The sequence below is a fragment of the Emydura macquarii genome, unplaced genomic scaffold (assembly GCF_026122565.2).
Source record: "Emydura macquarii macquarii isolate MOO-44397 ecotype Brisbane River unplaced genomic scaffold, CSIRO-AGI_Emac_v2 contig_2805, whole genome shotgun sequence".
Classification (NCBI taxonomy): domain Eukaryota; kingdom Metazoa; phylum Chordata; order Testudines; family Chelidae; genus Emydura; species Emydura macquarii.
Window position 1 is genome coordinate 3069376 of NW_027132942.1, and position 24030 is coordinate 3093405.

At 55.5% G+C, this 24030-nt stretch overlaps 1 protein-coding gene across 1 annotated transcript in view; it reads right to left on the reverse strand.

The window, feature by feature from the left end:
* The window catches only part of RNF220 (ring finger protein 220), a 332511-nt gene that overhangs the window by 176336 nt on the left and 132145 nt on the right, over positions 1-24030 (reverse strand). Inside the window, exon 3 of the mRNA XM_067567892.1 lies at positions 16452-16526. Coding sequence (XP_067423993.1) covers positions 16452-16526 — 75 coding nt within the window. The remainder of the gene's footprint in view (positions 1-16451; positions 16527-24030) is intronic.

A 24030-nucleotide genomic window follows, 5' to 3' on the forward strand; every position in this document is an offset into this window, starting at 1 on the left:
GGCACCTGCAGGCTGGCTTGCCCCTCCTCGCTTCCAGGGAGATGGGGGGAGGAGGTGGAGACAATGTGGATCCCCACCCAGATGACCCTGTCCATCCAGCAGGTCCACTTGAATCAGCGCAGATCTGAAAGGAACAGATCCGTGAGATTCAAGGGCCGACACTCTGCCTTGTTCGTATTCAGAAGCCGGCTTGGCAACATGGAAGCTTTGCAACTTTGCTCCAGAGTGGCAGATTTCAGCACAGTGAGGCTGCGGAGATTGGCAACCTTGCTATTAATAAACAACTTTGTTCTCTCCCTACTGCGCCCCGACAGCTACATTCGCATGGACCAGGTAGGCGCACTCGGCCTACATAATACCCAGCACTCTCTGGACCACACACATGCTTTGTCTACACTAGACATTTCTTCTATAAGTCCTCCACTGTTGCCGCTCCACCAGTGACAGCGACATTGGGTGCGCTAATGTAGACGGAATGCTGGCGTGTTGCACGCTGTGTCGCGTGGATCTGCTCTGAGCGGGAGGGTCAAAACGCCAGGGGGTGATATAGGCTCGCCCTGGCAACGCCTCAGTGCCACCAGTCGTGTGAGGCTTCCAGAGAAAAAGCGTCTAGCTCGGTTCCAGCCCCACGCCCGTCGCAGACAGCTGTATCCATTTCACACGCGGAGGGGTGATCATTTACAGCCGCGATTTCCCCCTGGGGGACAATGCAAGAGTGCAGAATATTAAGGAACCCACCCGCATCCCATTGTTATCTTTGAAGAACAATAGGATTGCTACACTGTCGTCGTTAACCTTCCTCGACTTAGCTGATGGAAGTAAATTTAGCAGAAGGCGAGATCCTGCAGACAAACAGAGAGCTCGATGGACCAGACACAGAGGACCGATAACAGGGCTAGATGTTATCCATAGATCTGTACTGCCAGATGACCTTCGAATCCCAGTCAGCAGTGGCTGACAGAATATAGGACAGGGACAAGCAGGGTTACACAACCGGGCTCCAGTTCTGAGGGAATAGTATTGTAACCTGAAAAGACCAGAAGGGATCCTCTCGTCCAGTGGTTCCCAACCTGTGGTCCGGCCGCAAGGTCTTTCGAAGTGGCCCGCGGCTCCCCTCCTGCTGGCTGCAGAAGAGAGCCGCCACCTAAGGACCCCGGCGAAGCGCGCTGCTGCAAGAAGACCGGTGCAGGCTCCTAGCTGTAGCCAAGGGGGCAGGAGAGCAGCGCTCCCCTCCTGCTGGCTGTAGCAGGGAGCACGGCAAAGCGCTCCGCCTGGGTCCCTAGGTGCTGGGTCCCTGCTGGAGACAGAGAGAGGGGAGCACTGATCTCCTGTCCCCCTGGCTGCAGGAGGGACCCACTGCCGAGGGACCCAGGTGGAGCGCACGGGGTGACCGGCTGCGTGCCGTTTCCCTGCTGCAGCCAGGGGAACGGGAGATCAGCGAGGAGGCAGCGTCCTTGCTGAACTCCTTCTGGCTGGCTGCACTGGTGGGGGAGGAAGCTGCAGGCGGAGCAGCCAGGACCCACCATGCTTGAGGAGGGGCAAGAGTCTAAAAAGCAGGGCCTTCTGGCTTGGCCTGCAGGTAGCAGGTCACCCACCGCGACTTAGCTCGCTGCCAGGCCGTGTGTTTCAGTGTGCAGTGCCAGTCACTCACCTGCACTAGCGTGTGACATGCTGTGAGCGGCTTGTACGTGTAAAATAGTGAATGTAAAACTGAGCACAGGAGCATCGAACTGTTTACTCTACATACGTGGTGATTTGCAGCCCTCCGTGGTGTGTGCGCCAATACGTTTTTATGAGTTTTTATCATTTTTTATGACTGGTGGCCCCTCAGGGTTGTAAAAATGATATTTGTGGCCCTCGAGCCAAAAAGGTTGGGACCCGCTGCTCCAGTCCGACACCCTGCATAACACAGGCCATGGGAGCTCACAGAGCCCCTGCTGCAGGGGGGGAATTGCTTCTCAGAATAGTCGCCAGGCTTTCTTCGTTAGCCAGTTCAAAATGCTGCTTCCATGGGAGCAGAGGGCAATCATAGCGACCCTCAGACTGGGAGCTAGGGCCAGCTGGACCCTGGAAAGCACATCTGGATGCCTGCGGCGGGAGGGGGGTTACTCCTACAGGTTATTCTAGAAGTTAAAGAGCTGTCTGTCTAGCTAGTTTTTCATATTGTTCCCATCACCATGAAATCTGGGCAACTGAAGACTCAGTTTTCAGTGCAGGGTTTTCCGGCATCTTGCCCAGTCTAGATTTAAAAGCCCAAGTGAGGGGGGCTAGGGAGGGGCCACGACAGCCTGACATAGCTCTCTGTCAGGAAGCTTTTCCCTTTGCTCAGTTTCATGCCACCCACTCCTGGTTCTATCCCCACCCCCACACTCAATAACCCCTTCAGGGCATGCTCGTGGCACAGGGCCATGGGCCGGTGACCACACAGGCCTGGAACCTGGCATGATTTGTACCTCCCATTTTATTTTTCTGCAGCCACCCTTCCCACCAAGAGGCTGTCGCAGTGAAGGGGAGAACGTAACCCCAAGGGTCAGTCGCCAGAAAGGCAGGTGACGGGAGAACCAGATGTGGTCATTACCGGAGAGGACAAGCACCTGATGTGCTGGGGAGACTGGTCCCAGTCCCAGAGCAATCTCTGAGTTGGTTTCTCCCTGGTGCAGCGCCCCCCCGCCGCCTCGCCTCAGTGCCCCTTGGCGGAGCTGAGACCCCAGTCCCTGCACAGCTCAGCATTTCAATCTCAGCCACTACAACGACAATGGCGATACGAGAAGCTTAGCGCTCCCGCGCGAGATGGATTTGAAGCTGTACCCTCCCAATCCTCGCTCCCCCACTGCTCACAGGACTCCGCAGGCACGGGCTCCGGTTTTGCAGGAGGAGCCCAGGAATGTCCTTTGCTTTAAAGATGGGACCTAGATGCCATCAGGTTCTGATCCATTCACAACTCTTTTCTGCAGCCTCCCTCGGAAACAGCCTCAATCCCACCCCCTCGGTCCAGCCCAATCACGGGCTTAGGAGTCAGGACTCCTGGGTTCTATTCCCAACGTGGCTACTCACTTGCTGGGTGAGGCTGGGAAAGGCATGTCCCCGCCCTGTGCCTCAGTTTCCCAGAGTGTAAAAGAGGGAGAATCCTGACCTGTGTGCGGGGGCGGTGGTGATGGTGAATTACTTAATGTTTGTCCAGCAGATGGCAAGCCAAAGGATCGTCAGCATCCGAGGATGCTACAAACGTATTAGCCTCCAGGTGAGACAGGCTCCATCCTCCCTGGTGTTTGCCACTGGGGGGTCAGAGCACAGAGAGAGGGGAGGAGACATCGCCAAGGTCCCTCCATGAGTGGGCGGCAAACCCAGGCACCGGCAGGCACCCAACCACATGCTCATTCCCTAACCCAGCTCTCTCAGGAGCTGTGCGCGCTCTGCAGTGCAACACGGCGTTCCTCTGCTTTCAATTCCCCTGAGCTGCTTCTACCTCCTGGACGTCCCTCGCTTGACCCTCCAGTGTGGCTGGCTGCAGCAGACACTTTCCAACTGCAGTGCTGGGTGGCCTTCCTCTAGGAAGTTTATGTCTGTGGTCCCCAGCTGTGCCATATGAGATCAGGAGAGAGCATGTCAGAATTCCCTCCCCACCGCCTCTCCAAATCACCGTCCACCCTTTGAAGCCAAGTCATCGCTCCTCCTGGGGAACTGTTTGGTTTCTCTTATAAGGAAGCAGATACTGTACAAAAGTTTCACTGAGGTTAGGAGTGAAATTAACAAAGCCTTCCAGTGTCTCAGACTTCCCCTCCGCCCCCCGGCTGAGATTCACAAGGAGAACTCAGTTCCCCCCGCCACCAGCCTCAAAACACGTCTGATTCCCTGCTCGGACCAGCCCATTCAAGCTGAGACTTCCATCTTTCACTTCCCTTTGCTCCATCCCCATGATGGACAGAGGCGTGCTCTGTGTGAGAGGAGGAAGGAGGGGGGGGACGGGGGACAGCTGAGGTAGGCGAGTGCACTGTGCTAATCAAAAGGGAAAGAAAATGGCCCGCTCAGAGCTGACCTAGCCGCTAGGATGTTGTTATAGACCACCAGACTTTTGTCTTTAGCAGCTTAGCATGAATACTCAGCACTCACATGGGATTTCCATCTCTAGATCCTAAAGCACTTGGCAAAGATGGGGGCAGGATCATTAGCCCCATTTTACAGATGTGGAAACTGAGCCACAGAGCAATTGCGAGTTGCCAAAGGTGACCCCACAGGGCCGGGGAAAGAACCCAGGAGTCATGACGCTCAAGCCACTCGAGCACTGCCTGCTCCTTTAAAACCGTCCCCGAAGCCAAACGAAATCCAAAGGGCTCTTGACATGCCGCAGTGGAAAGTTCCCTCTTTGTTCCTGGTTAATAAAAGAAACACCAGGCAGCGGCAGGGAGAGTGCCCGGACAACCAGCACTTGTGTGCCCGCAGAGAAAGGCAGCTCTGTGCTGGCTGGTGCATTCAGGGTGAGCCCATGGGTGCCTCTGGATGGTACTGCAGGTACCCAGCTGTGCCAGTCAGGACAGGGTAACAGAGACAGGCCTGTGCTGGGCCCAGGCCCTGGCACCGTGTGTTACTGCCTGCATTTATTAATGGAAACGCCGCCTAGTTCTCTGTGTTTGTTAGTTTCTGCTCTGCTGACCTGCCTCGCTCCTGCTATCGTGCCATCCATCAGCACTGCCAGCCCCAGCAATTCCAGGGCTCTGAGCCTTGATTCCCAGGGGGCTGAGGACTTTTCGTGGGGAAGGATAAGTGCTTTCCCTTCTGGCATGCTGTTTACTCTCTCCCCGCCTCCCCATACCAGCTCGTTGCTCTCTGCCGCAAACCTCCACCCTAGAACTCAGGTCCATCTCAAAGGCATGTCACACGCTCTCTGAGCACAGCTCTCTGGAGTATGGAGCCACCACAGGGATTTAACGTCAGCCCATCTCTGTGTCCTCTGGCACAGAGGTCAAGACAGGCAGGGAAAGGCAGAGGGGCAGCCCAGCTTGAATTGTAAGTAGACAGGGATTCAGACTGGGCAAGTAAACCCAGCTCTAAATCTTCCCCAACGGAGGGGTGTTTGGGTGCCGAGTTCAGATCGGGCCCAGTCTAAGGATAGAAGTTAATCACATAATCTGAGCTCTCCCCAAGGCTGGGGGGGCCATCGCTGGGGATGCCGGAGGTCCTGGTTCTGGTTCAAAGCCATCCCGACCTGCAATGTAAATAGGAGCTCTCTCCATCAGCTGCCAGCCCTTGTGGCCCGCTTCCCAGCAGCGGAGGGAGAGATGGCCTGTGTTATTTTTTAGTCAGTCTGATCAACTCTGTGTCCCGTGGACTGACTCACTTACCATTCCTACACTCCATGCTGTCACCCTCGCCTCTGAGATGGCAGACACTGAACGGGGCTGTGGGACTGACCCAGGAGAGTCAGGCACCAAAGTGAGACCTGGAGAGGTGATCAGCACTGCCAGTTCCCAGGCTGCAGACGCTCAGCCATTCTCAGAGCCAGGCCATTATTACATAACCTCTGGTACAGCATGGCATATTCACAAAGGTTCAGGACGCCCAGCTAATAATACTGGGCATATAAGCTGCACTATTCCCCCACCGGTCTGGATGCACTTTACAAAGATGGGCTACTATGAATGTGCCCGTTATACAGATGGGGAAACTGAGGCACTGAAAGGGGCCATTACACAGTGAGTCAGTGGGAGTGCTTGGAATAGGCCATAGTAATCCTCACTCCCAGACCCTGTTCTAACCACTAGGCCTTGCAAGCAGGATAAGGAAGGGCAGGATTGGGGAGTGGGTTGTGATTTTAAACATCTCTTGTAGAAACGCCTCCTCCAGGAGATGGTGCCCTTTGGGGAACGTATGTGAGCGCCGGGTCCCAGAGCGCCGGGAGGCCCAGAACTGATGCCCTCTGACGAGGCGGCAATGAGCAATCCATCAGCTCTAGTGGAACATCCACCGGGGCTGGAGATTGAAGGGGGGGGGCGCGAGGTCACGCCCCAGGCTTGTGTAAAACCTGGCCTGGATTGCAGAGGGCCGGTGTCCTGTGCAGGAATCCAGAGAAGGGTGTATGGGAAACGGGATGTCACAGCACTGGAGATTCTGATTTAGCCTTCCAAGAGAAAGGAGGAGCCCGAGGCTCCCATGGTCGGGGTCCCCCAAACTACCGCCTTGCCCAGCTCCACGCTGCACTGACCGCGCTGAAGCTTACCCAAGATCTCTGCAGAGCGGCATGGCCGCTGCTCTGGTGGCTGAAGCTACGGGCGAGACGGAAGATGGGGGTGGTGGTGATATGTTCCTCTGGACAGCTGGCGATCACCATCCATCATCCGCGTCCTGCCGCCTCCCACCCAGAGCCAGCTTCAACTTGTTGTCGGGCACTCCCGAGCTCTGCTCCCCTCTCACAGACTCGCTCAAGGACAGAGGGCAGGGGAGAAGGCCTCGGGGAAGCTGCAGAAGCCCAAAGGAGACACCGTGGGGCAGTGACCCCGCAGGAGGCCTTTTCCTCCAGCATCTCTTCCTCCGCCTCTTCCCCTGCAATCCCAGTCCAATAACAGAGACATCTGCCTCACCTCTTCAATCAATACCCAGCTCTTAATAGTCCTGATGATTCGCAAAAAACCGTGCGCATTAAATGTTAATTATATCTATTTGGATTCAAAAAATTTTATTACTCAAGTTAATTATAGCCGGAGTCATAAAAAGGTGCATAGCAAAAGCACCGCTGCCTCGCTGGGCCACGAGAGATGCTCACAGCCCTTCCCAGCCTGCTTGCGCCCGGACTGGCCCGGTAAAGAGCTACCGGGCTGAGGGGGTGTTCTTTCCAGCCCAGCATGCTGGGTGCAAAGGAGATGAGCAGGGCCTGGTGAGGCAGCGCCTCAGGAAAAAGCCCGTACGGACAACGCCCTGTGTGCTGGGAGAGCCAAAGGGCTGCTGGGGTAGCATGGACTCAGGGGTCTAGAAAGGCTTTTCCCACCCCCAGCTACTAGGAACCCGGGGGTCAAGAGTGGCACAGAAAAGGCCCCTAGCCCCCTGCCCCTCGCTGGTCTGTGAGCAGGGAAGGGCTGAGTCTTCCCGCAGCTCCACTGACCGCCCAGCCGGGCAGCGGGCTCAGCGGCAGCGGGGCCTGGGCCTGCTTTCTCTGGGGGGCAGCAGGGCGGGTACCCCAGATAGCTGAGTCTCTGGAGAGGCGAGGCCTGCACCGAGCCTGCGGGCCTCTAATTTACTGCTTTCCTTTTACCGTAAAACTGAAAGGGGAAGGTGCACCTTTAATCACTGCCTCGAGGGCCCCGCCTGAAACCACCCAGAGACCCGGTGTAGGCGAGGAGTTAATGCTCCTTCCGACACCTCGGTATGATTCATGGGCCTGACCTTGAGCTGTAAACTGCTCAACCTCCGTGACACGGTGGCAGTATTTACAGCCCACAGGGGTCGGTGCGCGCACACACACACACACACACACACAGATCTACACACACAGCTCGAGATACGGACACCCGCCCCCGAGCCAGGCACACAAATACACGTGTGCACACCCCTCCGCGAGGCACGTCCACCCACGCACATACAAGTACGTGCATGGGCACATAGATGCACATTCTTGCGTGCACACGGAGAGATGTTCGCCCAGTGCTGGGCTGGCGCTGATCGCCATGCTGCAGTGCCACTGGAAGAGCAAAAGGAGCCATGTTGGAGGAGCTGAGGGAGAAGGGGAGGGTAATGCAGAGATCTCCCCGCGCCTGCTGCTAAGACACAGGACCATCGGCAAAGGAGTGAGGCTGCCCCTCGGGGAAGGGAACAGCCCCCCGTTAACTCCCTGACGAGGGCTTTATATTGTAGCCATCAGCAGGGGATCTGACACCCTTGCTCGGAGTCTCTCCTGTCCCGAAGTTAACTGCCCCCGCCCCGAAACCCAGGGCCCTCTCACTTCTCCCTCTGCATGCCCAGTCGAGCAGACACTGCCCTGATCTCCAGGGGAGCCGATGCCTGCACTGCCAGCGCCCTCCAGTGTGTGCAAGTTTTATCTCTTTCGTTCAGAGCACAGCACCATCAAGCTAGAGGCCACTGAGTTCATCCGGCTGCATTTCCAGCAGGGACTCTACCCGCTGGGGGAAACGGAAATCTCCTGTGCATTCAGTGTTCTCGCATTCAGGTCCGTGGGATCAAAGGCTAGTGACACGTCAACGGGCTGGGTACAGCTGGGGAGGGCGTGTCTGACAGTGTGCCATCAGGTAGCCTGAGCTGAAAGGCTAGAACACTGACTAACCCCACTGCTCCATCTCAGCCAGGTCGGTGCTACTTCACTAGAACAGAACCAGCTCCTTCTCCTCGGGAGAGATGCAGGAGTTCCCACTGCTGTGTCTGCCTAGGACTTCTCCTGGGCGTTCCAGCAGATGAGATGCTAAACAGCAGTGAGGCTAGCTTTACAGAGCCCCAGGCATACGCAAGGTATCTTCAAAACAGGAAAGGAGTGTGATCTAGTGGTTAGAGCAGGGGGGCAAGGACCCAGGAGACCTGGGCTCTCTGCCCATGATTCATTGCATGATCTTGGGTAGGTTACATCCCCTCTTTATGCCTCAGTTTCTGCATCAATATAATGGGGAGAATAAAACCGACCCACCTTATTTTAGGGGGGTCAGGAGGCTGAATTCATGGCGGTTTCTAAAATGGGCTGGGCACACTGAAGGGAAGGTGCTTGAAACAGACAACGCTTTGTTATTATTATCCAAGCAATTTACGATTCCGTAAGAAGCTGTAATGCAGTGGGGGTACAGGCAAACGCAGCACCTCGACTGTGCTGAGTAACAGCTCCCAAAGAGGTTCAGGTATTACAACTGGGAATAATAATGATTAATTATTAACATTAGATCTTGTGTTAGTGAGTAAGGTCATCTTGGCCAGGATGTCAAAGTTCAAAAAGTGCCTAGGAAACTTTAACTTCCTTCCACGACACCCTCCATGAAAGATGGGCAGAGGGGATCTACGTTTAATGTCTCCTCAGATACACCATGTCCCCTGCAGGGTCCACACCAAGGATAGGCACAAACCCAAGTGGGGGACCAAACACATAACCTGCCGGCAGAGAGGTGACCGCCGGTGGGAACAAGTCTGAAAGGTAACAGCCAGCCAGCCAACTCTGCCGGGCCCAGCCCAGTCAGCCCACTCCAGGAAAGGGTCCAGAAAACTGGGCAATGTTATCGCAAAAAAAATAATCCCTCACTTTTTTTCCCCAAGTTTACAGTTTGTTGGGGGAGGGGGTTGATTTCTTTTGTTTTTTTTTTTCCCTCCTTACAAAACAAAAGAAGGAAAAAACTTATCCTTATCTCGGAAAGCAGAGTTCAGGAAAAAGCTACTGGTCTTTTGGACTCAATAAGTCCCTCTCGGTAGCCTTGCTTGTCATCTAGAATTTATCAGCCCAACACAGACCTGGTATAATGTGCCATATAACCAGTGCATAAACAAACTTCAGCATGATAAACGCCTTGCTTTGAAGCCATAAAGTTATTAGCTAGTGGCTGTTAGCTACTGCTTAGCACGGGGCACGGTCTTCCGTTAACCCCTGACTGCCCACACTGCGATCACAAAACTGCCGGCCCTGAGGAGGTCACTGAGTCCGGAGGGGGGGCAGAGGGAGGGACCGCTGCAAGACTAAACCTGGTGAAAAGACCCTCAGTTTGGCTTTTCAAACCCGCTGCCGGTTTGGCCGGGACAGACGTCCTGTGCAGAGACTTATCAGTGCACTTTGTACCTGCTGAGGGAAGAGGCTGAAGGCTGAAAGGAGGAAAGCTCTGCTGGGGAATGAAGCCCGGGAAAGCTGACATCCCCAGCCTCTGATCTCTTCTGTTAGAGCGTCCTGATGTGCCCCTCACCTTTCTCCTGCAGCCCCAAGAAGCCAGGGGCAGACAGCGAGAGAGGGGACGCGTAGACGGTAGCTGAGTTCCGCTCTGGAATCCACACCGACCCCCGCGCGCAGGACAGGTGGTGTTTCAGGTGGTCTGGCAGGGTTTAATCCCCGCTATTCCCAGCCAAGCGACGATTACCACCCGTCCGCTTCCAACGCGCATCACAGACATTAACCAGAAAGAAAAGCCGTTCCCAACAAGTCAGCTCCCCGCTGTCCAGATCACGCCTGATCAGATGGAGAAACCCTCGAACGGACGCCCCAGCAGCCACGGCCTGGGCGAGCTCAGTGTGACTCTCCCCCAAGCCAGGGAGACACGCCGACAGGCGACACAAGGATAAAGGGACAGCAGGGGCCGAGGAGAGCAGGTTCCCTCCCCAGCACCATGGAGGCTTGCCATTAGGCAAAGCGCTGACGAGGTCTTTTAAGCAGAAGGGCCCTAAATCACGGCTCTTCTTCTTTGGATCAGCCAGAAATGGCCAGGAGACGAGGTCACACTAGACTTTACAAATCCCCAGTTACCGGCAGCGGGCAGTGCCACCCGGAGGGGCACTATTTCAGATCAGCACAGGTCTAGACTCTAGATTACAGGGCGGTTACAAGGCCTTATGGCCCCTGGGGTATAGTGGAAAGAGCTGCATTTGGTGACCTGCACACTCAGCCGTCGCAGTCACTCCATGGCCAGTGACTCAGGCTGGCCAGGAACTGCTCCACTGGCTTTCCTTCCTCAATGGCTGCTTAATCAACGGGAGAAGGAATTGCAGAGTGAGGACGTGGGTGGAAACTCAGTGGGTTGGGACCTCTGATGCCCGTTGTGGGGAGTTCTCTGGGTACAGTAAAGCCCTTTCCCTCTTCAAATGGTAACTACTTATCTCCTAGGTGACACTTCTCGACCCCCTTCGCTGGGCGTGGGGAGGGAGATATCCTAGCCGCTCTGGGAAGCGAGCGCCCTGCTGGGTCCAGGCCAGCTCCACAAAGCACAAGAAATGGAGCTATTTTTATGGGCACCCTGCTAGTGCTGCCGCTAGCCAAAGGCAGATCAGCGCACTCCAGAGCACAGCCCACAGTCTGCTGCCTCGAGGGGCCTGGGAGTCACCACTGGGGAGTTCCCGGCATTCAGCGTCCACGTCGGCCCAGCCAGGTTCAAGCCACTGCTGTAAAGCAATGGGGGGCGGGACCACCCTTTGTCTCGTGTGTTTATGCTGTAAGCTCTTCGGGGCAGGGACTCTCTCTAGCCCAATGAGGTCCCAGATCTCGGTTTGGGGACTGAGGTACTCTTATAATACAAAGAGCAGCAGTGGAATCACAGCAGCCAGGTATTCCCCAAACCCAAACTTTTCCGATGCCCTCGTAACTGGCCAACTGCTCCCTGATTTAATTTTTTTCCTTTTCTGCTGAAGCAATAAAAACAGAAAAATCAACATCCAAATGATCTTGTTTATGGTGACTAAATAAGCTGCATGTGCTTAATCCGTTAGAGTTTAATGAATTTACGACTTGCTTTGGAATTTGACAAGGGCTGTAAAAGAGTAATTAACATTTATCAGTGTGTTTTTTACACACATAGCCCCCTCCTCCCGCCGCTGCCCGCCTCGGAGCAGCATTGGGCATGGGGGGGATATAAAAGAGATCAATTAATTTTTAATAATCTCAGGGAAAGATTGTAGAGCTGAGGTATGAACTCAGGGAGTGTCAATAAATGTGCCAAAGGTTGGCCTGGTATCTGGCGTCCCACCCCCCTCACATGCTGGATGGCCGTGGGGGCAGGGAGTGAGGAGACGAGCTGCTCCTTTTACCCCCACTTCTCAGCTTGGCTCGCTGCCCCTTCGCCATTTATCATGCTCCACAGCAGCACATTTATCATCTCGCTCAACACAGGCTCTCTACCCCAGTTGCTCCGGGGCAAACCTCCATGCCCCCAGGCCGTGCTGGGAGAAAGCAAGCTCCCAGGGGACCTGCAGCAAACTGCTAGGAGAGCTGGTCTCACTTGCCTTTCCGCATGTCATGCTGCCGGGGGGTCAGCGTGAAGGGGAAAACACAAACTCCGCTCACAGCCGCAGCGCAGCCGCACATTTCTGCTGAGGTGATCAGAGCACTGCCGCTGTCTGCATTATCGTTAACTGCGTGAATATGCCACAACACAAGCACTGCTGTCGTATCACTAAATAGCCATCCTTGGACTTCAGAGTTCACCCCAGCGAGCTGCCTGGGAGGCGCTCACACCTCACTTCTGACCCGATTCTTGGGGGTGCCGGGTGTCCTCGGCTCCCCCGGGGCAGTTCTGCTACAGCAGAGAGGAGGGGTATCAGACTAGACGGGCAGCTGCTCTGCCCCTCTGCAGCACGGGGTGAGATAATGGAGTAGATGGACCACTGGTCTGCTATGGGCTATTCCTACCTCCTGGGACACCAACACCTACCCGGGGACAGGGAGCCCTGTTGGGGTGAGGTGTTGGGGTCTCAGAAGGTAGGCACAGCCCACTCTGCCTTTTCTAGCCCTCTCCGCCCCAGCCTGTAGGGCTACCTGACGCACCCAGCCCGTCTCCGGTGGAAGGAAGCTACTGTGGTGATTCAGGAGCTGCTGGGCTGGGAGGGTCAGGACTCCACTTCCCCCACACCCCCTTCCTGCACCAACCTGGGCCAAGCCAGGCAGGCTGCGTTTCTGGAGAGCAAAACCCAGGCAGCCCTTTGGACCCGCTCAGCTTTGAGCCCAAAGCACAAGCTCCTTTCCCGTGTGTGTATGGGCTAGTCCCCTTCCTCTGGGCGGGCGGGGGCGGAGGCAGAGGGGTTTAGCCCTGTGTGGGGGGGGGGGGGGGGGAGTGAAAGGACTAGCACCGCTAGCCCTCTTTGTGTATGCGGGGGAGAGAGAGAGAAGGGCCTGTGCTGGTTTGTGGGGCAGAGGGTCCTGGACCCCCACAAACAAATGCTTGGGATGATGAATTCCCAAGAGGCCTGAGACTGTCCGGGCATCTGCTCTGGACAGAAACAAATTTTCCCTGTCGAATGTAATGGCCCAGAAATAAGCAATGAGGGCGAGAAGGAGGGGTCTGGAGCCGAGGGGTCTGGAGCATGTCTCCCCTGGCCCGACCAAAGCGCCTGCAGGAGCAGCCGCGCCCGCTTCCCGCCGCGTGGGCTCCTCAGCGCCAGGGACCAGCCCCACGGGCCGCTTGATGGAGCGGACGAGCACTTGGGACGGGATGCGGGGCAGGGGTGTCTACATGTAGCTCCTCGGATCTAGCTGGATGGGTGTGGGACGGGTGGGCTGGAGGGAGAGGAAGGCCAGGCAGAGGGGAAGATAAAAAGTCCATCCCAGCCATTTTACCTGACCCCTTCTCTAAGGCCAGCTGGGGGTCTGGGTGGGCTCGCTGGGATGCTCTGCTCAGCCCCCCTCCGTCTGTGGGCCCCTGGGGTGTGCGGCTGAGATGCCAGAAGCCTGCCCAGGTCCACACTGAGAGACAAGGGCGGGGGAAGTAATATCTTCTACTGGACCAACCTCTGTTGGGGAGACAGCCAGACTTGCGAGCTACGCAGAGCCCTTCCCCGGCTCTCTCTCACCAAGCGATAAAAGAGACGACCTCACCCACCTTGTCTAATACCCTGGGACCGGCAGGGTGCCACCAACCCTGCAAACGACGACCTCCCGGGTCGGGAAACGCTTGCAAAGCTCCTGGGGGAGGCGGCGCAGCGTCCTAGCGCAGGGAGGTGACAGCGTGCAGCAGCACGGGCCGCTCGCAGGGAGCAGCGCAGAGACACCGGGCAGGAAAGAGAGAGCTCAGCTGGGAGAAGGCCTCCCTCCATGCATCAAAGCTCTTGGCGAGAGGGGAGGCAGCCTTGCCTGCTGGGAGCATGGGAGAGCGCCAGCCCACAGGGACCTCTCCGGGCCAGGCTCTCGGCAGCTCTCTCTCTGCACCCTGACCCGCTTCAGATGAGGGGCGTGCTGACCGTGGCTGGGCCTGGAGCGCTCCAGGCCTGGCTCGCCAGGGGACGTGCCCGCCGTGGCAGGCAGCCGACCCCACTCATCACGGGAGGGAAGGGATGATGAAGACGACCCCCGTGGAGATGGCTCAGGCTCCTGGGGTGAAAGGGGAACAAGGTTCCGGAGGAGGGTTTCCTGAGCAGGGCCAAGGGAAGGGTGGGAGATGGCCTGCCTCTGGGAAGGAGACATTAGCAGCTCAGGCACCGACTCTCCGGCTCTAATCTCTGGAGAACGCTGCCTCCTGACATGGGCTTCTCTCGGCTGCGCCGCTCCCGCCTTTTCTGAGCGAGAGTTGCTGGTCAAGATGCCTCTGATGGCACCCGCAGCCCCACCTAGCCAAAGGGTCAGCACAGCTCTGGTTCCCGTTCCCTGCTCAGTGGCTACTTGAGGACAGAAAGGGCTTGTCTAGTGGCTGGTGCGCGCAGCACTGGCTGCAAAGCTCTTTATTCCTGGCGCTAGAGAGAGGCTCTGTGATGTGAGCAGGGCCGTGCCTCAGTTTCCCCACCTGTAAAAAGGAGATAATGGCACTGATCCACTCCCCAGGGGTCCACGTTGCGGCTCAGTCATCTCCCACATCAGAAGGTGTGTGACTGGCTAAATGGGGCGTGACAGGGACCCTCGCCCCTGCTGCACCCCTGGCTGCAGCTGCGTCCCGGCAAAGGCTGCTCTCCGCAAGGAGAATGCGCTCACTCCTGCCTGCAAGGGCTCAGCGGTGTCTGTGTCAGTGTGTTTAAACAGCACCTCCTCCCGCGGAGACCTCAGAGACCTTGAGCGGGTGGGTGGGAGTTCAGTGTCTCTGGGATTCATCACGGCATCTCCAGAGTCTATCGAAACACAATTTGGACAAGGTGTCCCAGGGAGGGGAAGCCTGACGGAGTGGATTACAGCAGGGAAGTGGGACTCAGGACTCCCGGGTTCTACTCCCAGCTCCGGGAGGGGAGCGGGGTTCAGTGGTTAGTGAGGGCGGAGAGGGCGGGGCATCAGGGCTCCTGAGCTCCATCCCCAGCTCAGGAAAGAGTCAATCCAGTAATTAGAGCAGGTGGGGCTAGGAGGCACGACTCCTGGCTTCTAGTCCTGATGTGCGACCTTGGCAATGTCACCTCCCCTCTTTGTGCCTCAGTTTCTCCCATCAGGAATAGGAAGATAATGACACCGTCCTGCTACGGCTGCCCATGGTGAGAGAGTTTAAAAGGCCACAGACAACCCCACAGCCGCTAGGAAATTGTCTAGTCACGCTGAGGAGTGGCTCTGTTCTTAGAGTTTCGGCTGGGGCAGTAGCGGGGTCACAGAGCCAGGAAGAGGAAGGGTCCTTGCTGCTGGGGTTGGGAGCAGTGTCCGCCCTGCCATAGGCCTTGTCGACCCTACAAAGATAAATCGACCTATGTTAGGTCGACTTACAGCCACTGCGTTAATTACTGCAGTGGCTGATGTCCACACAACCCTGCTCCGGGCAGTGGTTTGCATCCCCCCCAGGAGTGTTTCCACTGACCTCTCCTCTCCATTTCCCATCGGGAGCCCTGAGGGGGAAGCTGCCTGGGGCTTCTCCATTCCCTGTTCCCAGCTGGGAGGGAGGGGAGCTGCAGTTCTCGGGGCCTGGGGAAGGAGGTTATCACTGACTCGTCTCTGGTGCTCAAAGGGGGCAGTGCAGAGATGGGAAATAACACAGGGAAGGCAGCATTCCGGGCACAAAGCATGGGCTTGTGGCGGTGGTGCTGGCTTGGGTCGCGGGATAGCTAGACCCTGTTCCTTGCGCTCCCGTATGACCTGGGCAACCCGCTTCATCTCTCTCTCTGTGCCCCGCCCATACAATGGGGCTGTATTACTGCCTGGCCCCACGGCTAGAGGGTTAGGCTCCATTCCTGGATGGCGACAGTGATAAACCACATTATGCAAAAGATTCCCAATATTTCATAGGCTCAGGATAGTCTAAAAGGAAGAGGAGGGCTCCGGTGGATCAACCTGCATTGGTAATTGTACGTGGTCACGGCCAGCACGAGTCAGATGCATTTTTCGTTTTGACTTTTTCTCTTTCCCTTTTCTACCAGTCAACAGAGACAATTTTAAAATGAATAACGAAATCCTCCCTGGCCACGGTGTAGGGTTTGTTTTCATTCCAGACATAGTAGGGCTTTGGTCATGCTTTAATTATGGTTCCATTGATCAGTACTGCACAAAGGGTTCATCAATGATATTATATGGGATATTAATGGGATGGTTTAGCTGAGGTTGGTCCTGCTTTGAGCAGGGGGTGGGACCAGACACCTCCCGAGGTTCCTTCCAGCTCTAATCTTCCATGATTTTTCTATGTTACAGACATGGTGGCATGTGTTATAGAAGGGTGTAAGTATATGAGCAGAAGGTACTACAGTGGGTGATAAGCTATGATTATAATAAACCCGTGATCTCTTGGACTCTCTAACAACAGATTAACCATTCATTAAAACATCTATTAATCATTTATTAACCCCTTATAAACTATTTATAAATGGAAGTATGGCCAGGAAGTTTCTCTTTCTTTCTTGTTTCTCTAAATAACAACAACAATAATAATAATAAAATAATGAAAACTTACAGAGGGGGAGAGTTAAAACCATACGATGGGTGGCACCTGCAGACGCTTGTGGCTCTCTTTGACTGTTGCTTCTATCTGGCAATCAATTGACAAGAAATTGAGATTATGAAATACTGCGACTGATCAGAGGAGGAGGGATTTCTTCCCAAATTCGAGGAGGAATCTCCACTCCCATGTTGGATTACATAACAATTAACATCAGATATTTTCCCTTTGAAAAGGAGCGGAAGTGTTCCCTAGCTATTAGCCGTACCTACTGGGGAGCCCGTGCCCACTGCACATATGGGACTTTTGGAAAACCAAACATTAAGGGGGAGTTTCCCCATGGCATAAAGCCCAGGCGCCAGGCTGGCCTTTGTGCCTGTGAAAAGCTCTGTGCAAATCCGCCTGGGACTAAAGAGAAGTCACAGTGATAGGCACCTTCGCAATGTCACCAGATAGATGGGCAGGCAGACAGACCGGGCAGAGAGAGGGGGGAGAGAGACAGACAGGCCCAGATCTAACCAAACTCAGAGGAGAGCAGACGTTTGGGGTTAGGCTAGGGTTACGTTTCTTTCCCTGTTGGGCGAAGGGACCGCAGAGCCCAGGGGGTCAGACCTCCATCCGTTTCTGTGCATGCTGGGGTCTGCGTGGAAGCGTGGCCGTGTGAGTAGCAGGAATGCAGCGTGCGGGTGACCCTGCGTGTGGCGCCTGTTGCATAACAGCACTGGGGGGCTCATTTCCTGAGCTCTTGAGCCGTTGAACCCTCAGAAACCACAAAGTCCCAGTTGGGTGAGGAACTGCCATGGGGCCTGTGCTTCCTGCAGGTGCCCCGGGCCCATGAATCACACCTTGTCAGGGATCCATCCGGGCCCGGGGCTGTGCAACTGCCAGCTGGAATGACGAGGAGCCGGGATGTGTGCAGTGGCTGGTGGGCAGCCCGTTGCTGCTCTGGGTCCCTTCCCAGGCAGCTCTCCAGCCAGGCCAGGGAAGGGTTAAGCCGACATTAATCACGCTGTTTGAGAGACGTTTCAAAGCCTCTTCCAAATATTATAAAAAATGTCTTTAATCATCTAATTGCGCGAACTCCACTTGTGATGGATGGGGAGATTTCTCCTCTCTCCTCCTGATCCTAACAGATGAGATCTGAAGAGCCCCTGCTCCGGGGGGAAGAGAAGGACATTTTTCAGCCTCCCACCAGAGCAGTTATAAATATGAGGTCATACAGCGAGAGATGATAACGCATTAAGGGCTCTTGAGATATTAGTCTGTCAGCCTCGTTAGACACAGCTATTTGGGGCTGACTGCATAATTAGAGGCTGGGGTACCCATAACTCACTGGTGTTTATGTGGCAGGAAGGGGCTCCGCTTACTATCACCCTTTGCACACTGAAAAGTCACCCTGCAGTAGGCATCAAATCCCCCTCCCCACCGTAAAAAAAAATCAGGATTCCGCAGAACCGCCACTCCTCTGCTCCCTCCGCCCCGAGAAAGACGCTTTCCTCGATCTGGCTTTGCCCTTCTAATAAACGCCTGTTGCTCTGCACCGTCAGTGCATTGCACAAACATTCACTCTCACATCTACGGCTGGGGAAACGAAGGTCCAAGGACTTGCCCACGGTCACCCAGGGACTTTGTATCAGAACTGGGAACAGAATCCAGGACTTCTGACTCCAAGCCCCTGTGGCTCGCCCACAAGACAACCCGTCAGGAGGACACAGGAATGGGGAGCAAATCCTGGCAGTACAGAAGACAAATTCCCCACCTCAACTCCGGATGCTACAACCCACTAGGAAAATGTTCCCTCTGGTCCCAACCAGATCCCAGAGTCAGCATCTCCAGAGGTCTCAGAACGCAGGCCAATGTGTCTCTCTGACCTGCAGCCTGCTCCAGACAGTGATCCACAGCAATTCACTGGGAGCTGTTGGGGAGCCAGTGCAGAGACCAGCTGGAACGTTAGGCACTCAGACACCAGGGTGATAGGCATCGGCTGAGAACCGGAACAGGACAGAAGGACAGGGAGGAGCTCGGCAAACAAGCAGGCGCTGGGCATGTTTCCCCCCACTTCTCTGCTAAAGAATCTCAATCCTGACCTACCGCTTCTCTCCACCCTCGACTACAGCAGGGCTCATCTGAGCAGAAAACTTCCCAGGATACTCATTTGTGTGGACCAATATCCACAAGGAGCTGGGCTGATGCTAGTCAAACTCCCTGTAACCACAGCAAAGCCCAACCGAAGATCTGCGGAAGTGAAAGCCTGGTGCATTCTGGCACCCACGGGCTTCCCACCCAGACTAGGGAGAAAGCCTAGAGGATCCTGACTGCCCCAGCTGGCATGGAGGGGGTCCGGGTGCTACCAGGAGTTAACTGAGCAGGCCACGTGAGGAGGGGTGACCGGGGGGAGCGGGCTACCGCTCAGATTTCTCCTCTCCGTTCTCTTTGGGCAGCAGAGCTCACCGCAAGATCGGCCCCACATCACGAGCTGTGAGCTGAAGGGACGCTGCGAAACCAGTGCAGCGGAAAATAAAACAAGTGAAACAGGGAAGAGGTGCATTTTCGTTCTGTGTCCGCGCAGAGGGAGGGCACGGTGCGGCAAAGAACAGCGCCTGCATAGCGCACAGGCAGGCAGGGGCTCGGATCAAAGCTCTGTCACAGCTGAACCCTAACCTGCCCCCGCCCCGGGGAGAATGCTCAGCAGCTTGGATTTTCAAAGCAGGGACAAAGATTCACACAGCCACGCTCCCGACAGTAGCCCCATGTACAGAGAAGGAAGCTAAGGAACAGGGAGGTGAAGGCATGTGGCATGGCCAAGGCCACAGTGACTCCAGAGGCAGCGGGGATTGGAACTTTCACAGCTCTGCCCTCAAACCATTGGACCACGCTACCTCTCCTCAGCTCAGTCTCTGAGGGGCCAGCAGGGGCAGGGTTCGGATGCCCAAGGATGGTCTTTATATGGCTGGAGAATGGAAGACACTTGAAGTCTCATGAGCCGATCTCTTGGGAGCTGCTGGATGGATAAACAAAGAGAAAACAACAGGGGCCAGACACATTCCTGATATTACTCTGCTGGCGTCACGGAGCCGGTTTTCTGCTTGGAGTGACCCCTCTGAAGTCAACAGCAGAGCCACTCAGGAGATGGGGCAGCCTGGGGACAGAACGCCAGTCCTGCTCCAGGAAAATCGGTTAGCTTCGTAGGCCCAGTTACATAGCACTGACTCCATCCAGCGGAGGGCAGTTGTACCCGCCTGTGAATGCAACATAAAGAGGCAGTGTTCCCCGGGGACTCCTGACCTGGCGTGGGAGATGGGTACAGCGCTCGTCATCTTTAAGTTCCAGATTGGAACCCGGCCCGGCCATTACCCTCAGTTCCCTGACTAAGGCCTCTGGTGCTATGGTAGTGGAAATGATACTCAATGTGCATGATGTCACCCTCTAGTGGCTGCTCCACAGAGAGGATACAGGACCTACTACTAGTGCCAGCAGAGGGAGATCTCCTCTACTTGGAGAGGCGGAAGCCTGTGCTTTTGGAGCTGCGCAGACCACACTGACATTGCTCAACTTCCAGCCCCACCCATGAAGCCTCCTCATCCCCTCTCTCAGCTTTCCATACACATCATGAGAGGGGGCAAAGGGCCTGGGGAGGGGGGGGTAACCCTGTGGCTTCCTGGGCTGAAGCAGGATAATGAATCCTGATGGGAGAAGTGACCTTTTCCAAATGCCACATGTCATTGGATTTTATATCACACCAGGGCAATGCGCCATGGGTATTAAAATCGTTTTTCCAATAGCGGTGTGTGTGTGTGTGTGTGTGTGAGTGAGTGAGTGAAAGCAAGAGAGATATGGGGAAAATAAAATTAAGACATGAAAATTAGGCTGCCCCTAAAATGCAGCCGTCAGAGCAGACGAGGACCCTAGCAAAGCAGAATTTACTGAAACGCTTGATGCATTTTACTCGAGACCAAGTGTGAGCTTATGGTTAGAGCACAGGGCTGGGAGTCAGGATTCCTGGGTTCCTTTCCTAGTTCTGCCACAAACGTCAGGCAAGTAGCTTTCCCCTCTCTGCATGCCCCAAAATGAGTTTGAAAGCCTTGCAAAGCGCTCCAACTCCACACGTTTCCCCTGTCCTTATGAGATGCCTATGCAGTGTACAGAATATATGCCCGGAGTACAAAGTATCCGCCTGCATGTAGACAGCAGAATTGTTGGGTGCTGCGCAAGCTCAGTAGAATCAGAATCTTCCATGGTAGCAAAATCCAACAGATTTTGACTCACCGGGGCTTTAAGAAAGTAACTATACTCCTCCCCCGGAACGAATATATTTATATAGAATATTTTCTGTCTATAGCCATACACACAGATCACACACACACACACACACGCAAGGGCAAATTCCCATGAGAAAACGCAACGTGGAAGGGAGGCATTGGGAGCCAAATTCATTTGAACTCCAGCCTGTTCCCTCGATCTGCAGAGCAATTGTCCGGCTGAAATAACAACTCTGAGACCAAAAAAAAAAGGGACAAGCTGTGTTTGTTTGTTCAGCTTCTTTCTCCCCTCTTCTCTTGACAATGCCCTGACACAGTGTCCTGCCGCGCCGGGTCTGCAACCCCAACAGGCTACGTTTCTCCCAGCTGGAGTGCTGTTTACAAGCCTGGTCCTGTTTACAGAGCGGGTCCATCCTGCCCAGAACCAACCACAGGCGTTTTACAAGTCCGTCCCCCGCCTCCCTCACCCACTCACCCTGTCTCTGACGGCCCAGGAGGGCTGAAGGGACTGGGCAGAAGTGGAATGCTAATAGGCTTTCAAAGGGAGTCCAAGGCACAAGGGGAAGTTGGATGGCAGACACGTCCAGGCAATGGCTGCTAAACTGACCTGTCCCTTTGTGGAAGGGACCCAGGTGTCCTGTCCTGAAGTGACACTGCAGCATTCCAGCCTGACTTTTGAATGCTTTCTGTCTTTACCTCTTTAACTCTGAACTCTCTGCGTGTGAGAAGTTGCAAGCAGACTGCCCCGGAGGCCTCTACTAGCCTGCCGAACAAGACGTGTTTCCTGACACCGCCCTCCGGCAAATGAGCCTCATCGATCATCGGGCTGAGCCATCCAACTGTGGGTGCAACCCATGGCCCATTCAACCCCCCGCTGAGAGCACCCACTTCCAATGGGGTGACTGTGGGGTGATTCGGGACGTTGCCTGTGCGCACACACAGCACTGAAGCCTTCTCAGGGTGCAGCCAATCCCCAGCTGTTCCTCTTTCCCCTCCCTGCAACTTTCTGCTTTGTCGGTCTTAGATTGTAAGGGGCGAAGACTTGGCCGCCTTCGCTCTCTGGGAAGCTCCCAGGTCGTGGTGCCTCGAGGAAAGCAACTTGTGCCTGCCCTGTGATCTTCTCAGGTATGCCGCAAACTGACCCGTTACGGCTCCGGCAGGCAGAAGGATGGGGGTGCGCAAAGACCGCACACTGACGGATGTGAAGGTGTCAGATAAAGAGGGGAGGGCTGCTGTAGAAGTGTGGGGTTACTCTGGGTTTCCACTGGGCGCACAATCAAGCTCAGTGGCCTGAGACTCCTCTCACGTGGGGCAGAAACATGGGTGCAAAACGTTGGCTTGCCGGGAATCTCCTGCTGTGACGTCTATGGTCAGCAAGAGGCAGCGCGGCGGTGCTGGCCCGTGACAGACGGCAGGTCCAGTGCAGGGCTACGGTTCCAGACTGTCAGAACCCGTCCCTGTGACCCTGACACACCCTGGGGAAGGGAACCCCTGCACATAGCCTGGATCGCCCTGTGCTGGATGAGTGGCCACCAGTTTCCTGGTTCCACTGGGCCCTTTCTCCCTCAGCATCTCTCCTCCAATACACCAGCGTCCAGATGCCCACACCAAGGGGCCAGGGACTCCACAGAGGCACCTACTGCCCCGACAAAGAAAGGGGAAAGAGGGAGTCAAGCAGTCGGCTAAGGAGCTACAAGAAGGAGGGTTGCTGCCCCGAGGGCTCTGCCAGAGGCTGCTGGGTGTTCCCGAGTCCTGCGTGCCCTGAAACACAGAAGTTACACTGTGCTCGGCAGCGCCTGATTGTTACATGTCTTCCTGAACCCGCATCAAAGCGACGGGTGGCAGGAGGCTCAGCGGGGGAGGATTTTAGCCCGTTCCCACTTTCTCGTTCTCATGCCAGGCCGTTTCCCATCTGAAACCGGGGTGCAGCCAGCCTGGGTCTGTCTGGAGGGGATCAAAGCGAGATGCTGGGTCCCTTGGACATCGGCACACATGGCAACCCCCCAGGGCAAAAAAAACCCCACCTTCTCATTAACCCCTTGATTCCCTCTGGAGCAGCACCTATTAATCATGTCTCCAAGGTGACTGAATGGGACGGGGGCAGGATTCTTCCCTGCTGGACAGCCAGGCACCTTCTGCTCTCAGGCAGGCCCCACGCACGCAGCTGGCAGCCAGTACCGCAACGTACGCTGCACCAGGCAGCAGCTGGGACCAGCCGAGCGCCACTGCTCAGCCTCTGCCCCCGCCTCACCCCCTCGTGGCAGCAAAGAGCGTCCAAGTGCTGCTGACGACACCTGGCAGGGAGCATCTCCGATGGCAGCAGCTGGGTCCTGTGCGCTCTCATCGGGGCAGCTGGCCCTTGCTCGGCGCCGGGGGACTCTCTGCACCCGCTCATGAGCCGCGAGCACCTGTGCTTGATCAGCAAACAACCCTCCTCCGGGTCAGACGACGCAGCAGGACCCGTTGCCCTCCACCCAGTGTGGGCCAGGAACCAAAGTCTGTTCCAGACAATGGATAGCTTCCCACTGACTCCTACAAGCTTTGGATGAGGCTCTTTGGTGGTCTCTCTCTCTCTCTCTCTCTCACACACACACACACACACACACACACACACGAGTGTGCATGTATATATGGAAAGGAAGGAGGGTCTTGTGGAGAGGGAGGACTTGGAGACAGGGGGCTGGGTTCTACTCTGGCCATCTGACCTCGGGCAAGTTACTTACGTCTCTACGCCTCGGTTTCCACGTTTGTAAAAGGGGGTTAACAACATCTTCCTTACCGGGCTGCGGGGTGAGGCTGGCTGGCGCGTGCTGGAGCCGGGGAAAGGGTTATTGCACTGTAGGAGTGTGTCTATGCTACATAGATGTGAATACACCCAGTACATACACACACTCTGTGCGTGTGCATTGTATCGTACACATCCCTGCGCTGAACACTTGAGAGAAGCTGTTCTTGTTACAACTTCCAAGTACAAAGTACAACAGCTCCTGTGACCAGAATCCAAGCCCAATGAGTTGTGATTACTAACGTTTTCACAACAGCCACGTTCTCTCATTCTGTCTTTCCCAGGTCCCCTCTCCTGCACCAATCCCTCTCCCAAGTAGCTTTCTTCAGCCTTCAGGCCTCTGTTGCTTCCCCACCTAAACTTTCTTGGGGCCAAGGCTCCTTTGATGGTCCAGACAGAGGGTCAACATGGTGTCCCAGATGGAGCCAAATCACATTCAGAAACACCCTCCCCCAAGGACCCGGTAAATGGGCCAAGGAGACTCTCTCTCTCCACTCATATCTGCCCTGCCTGTTCCCTTTGACCCAACATGTTTCATATGCTATGGCAG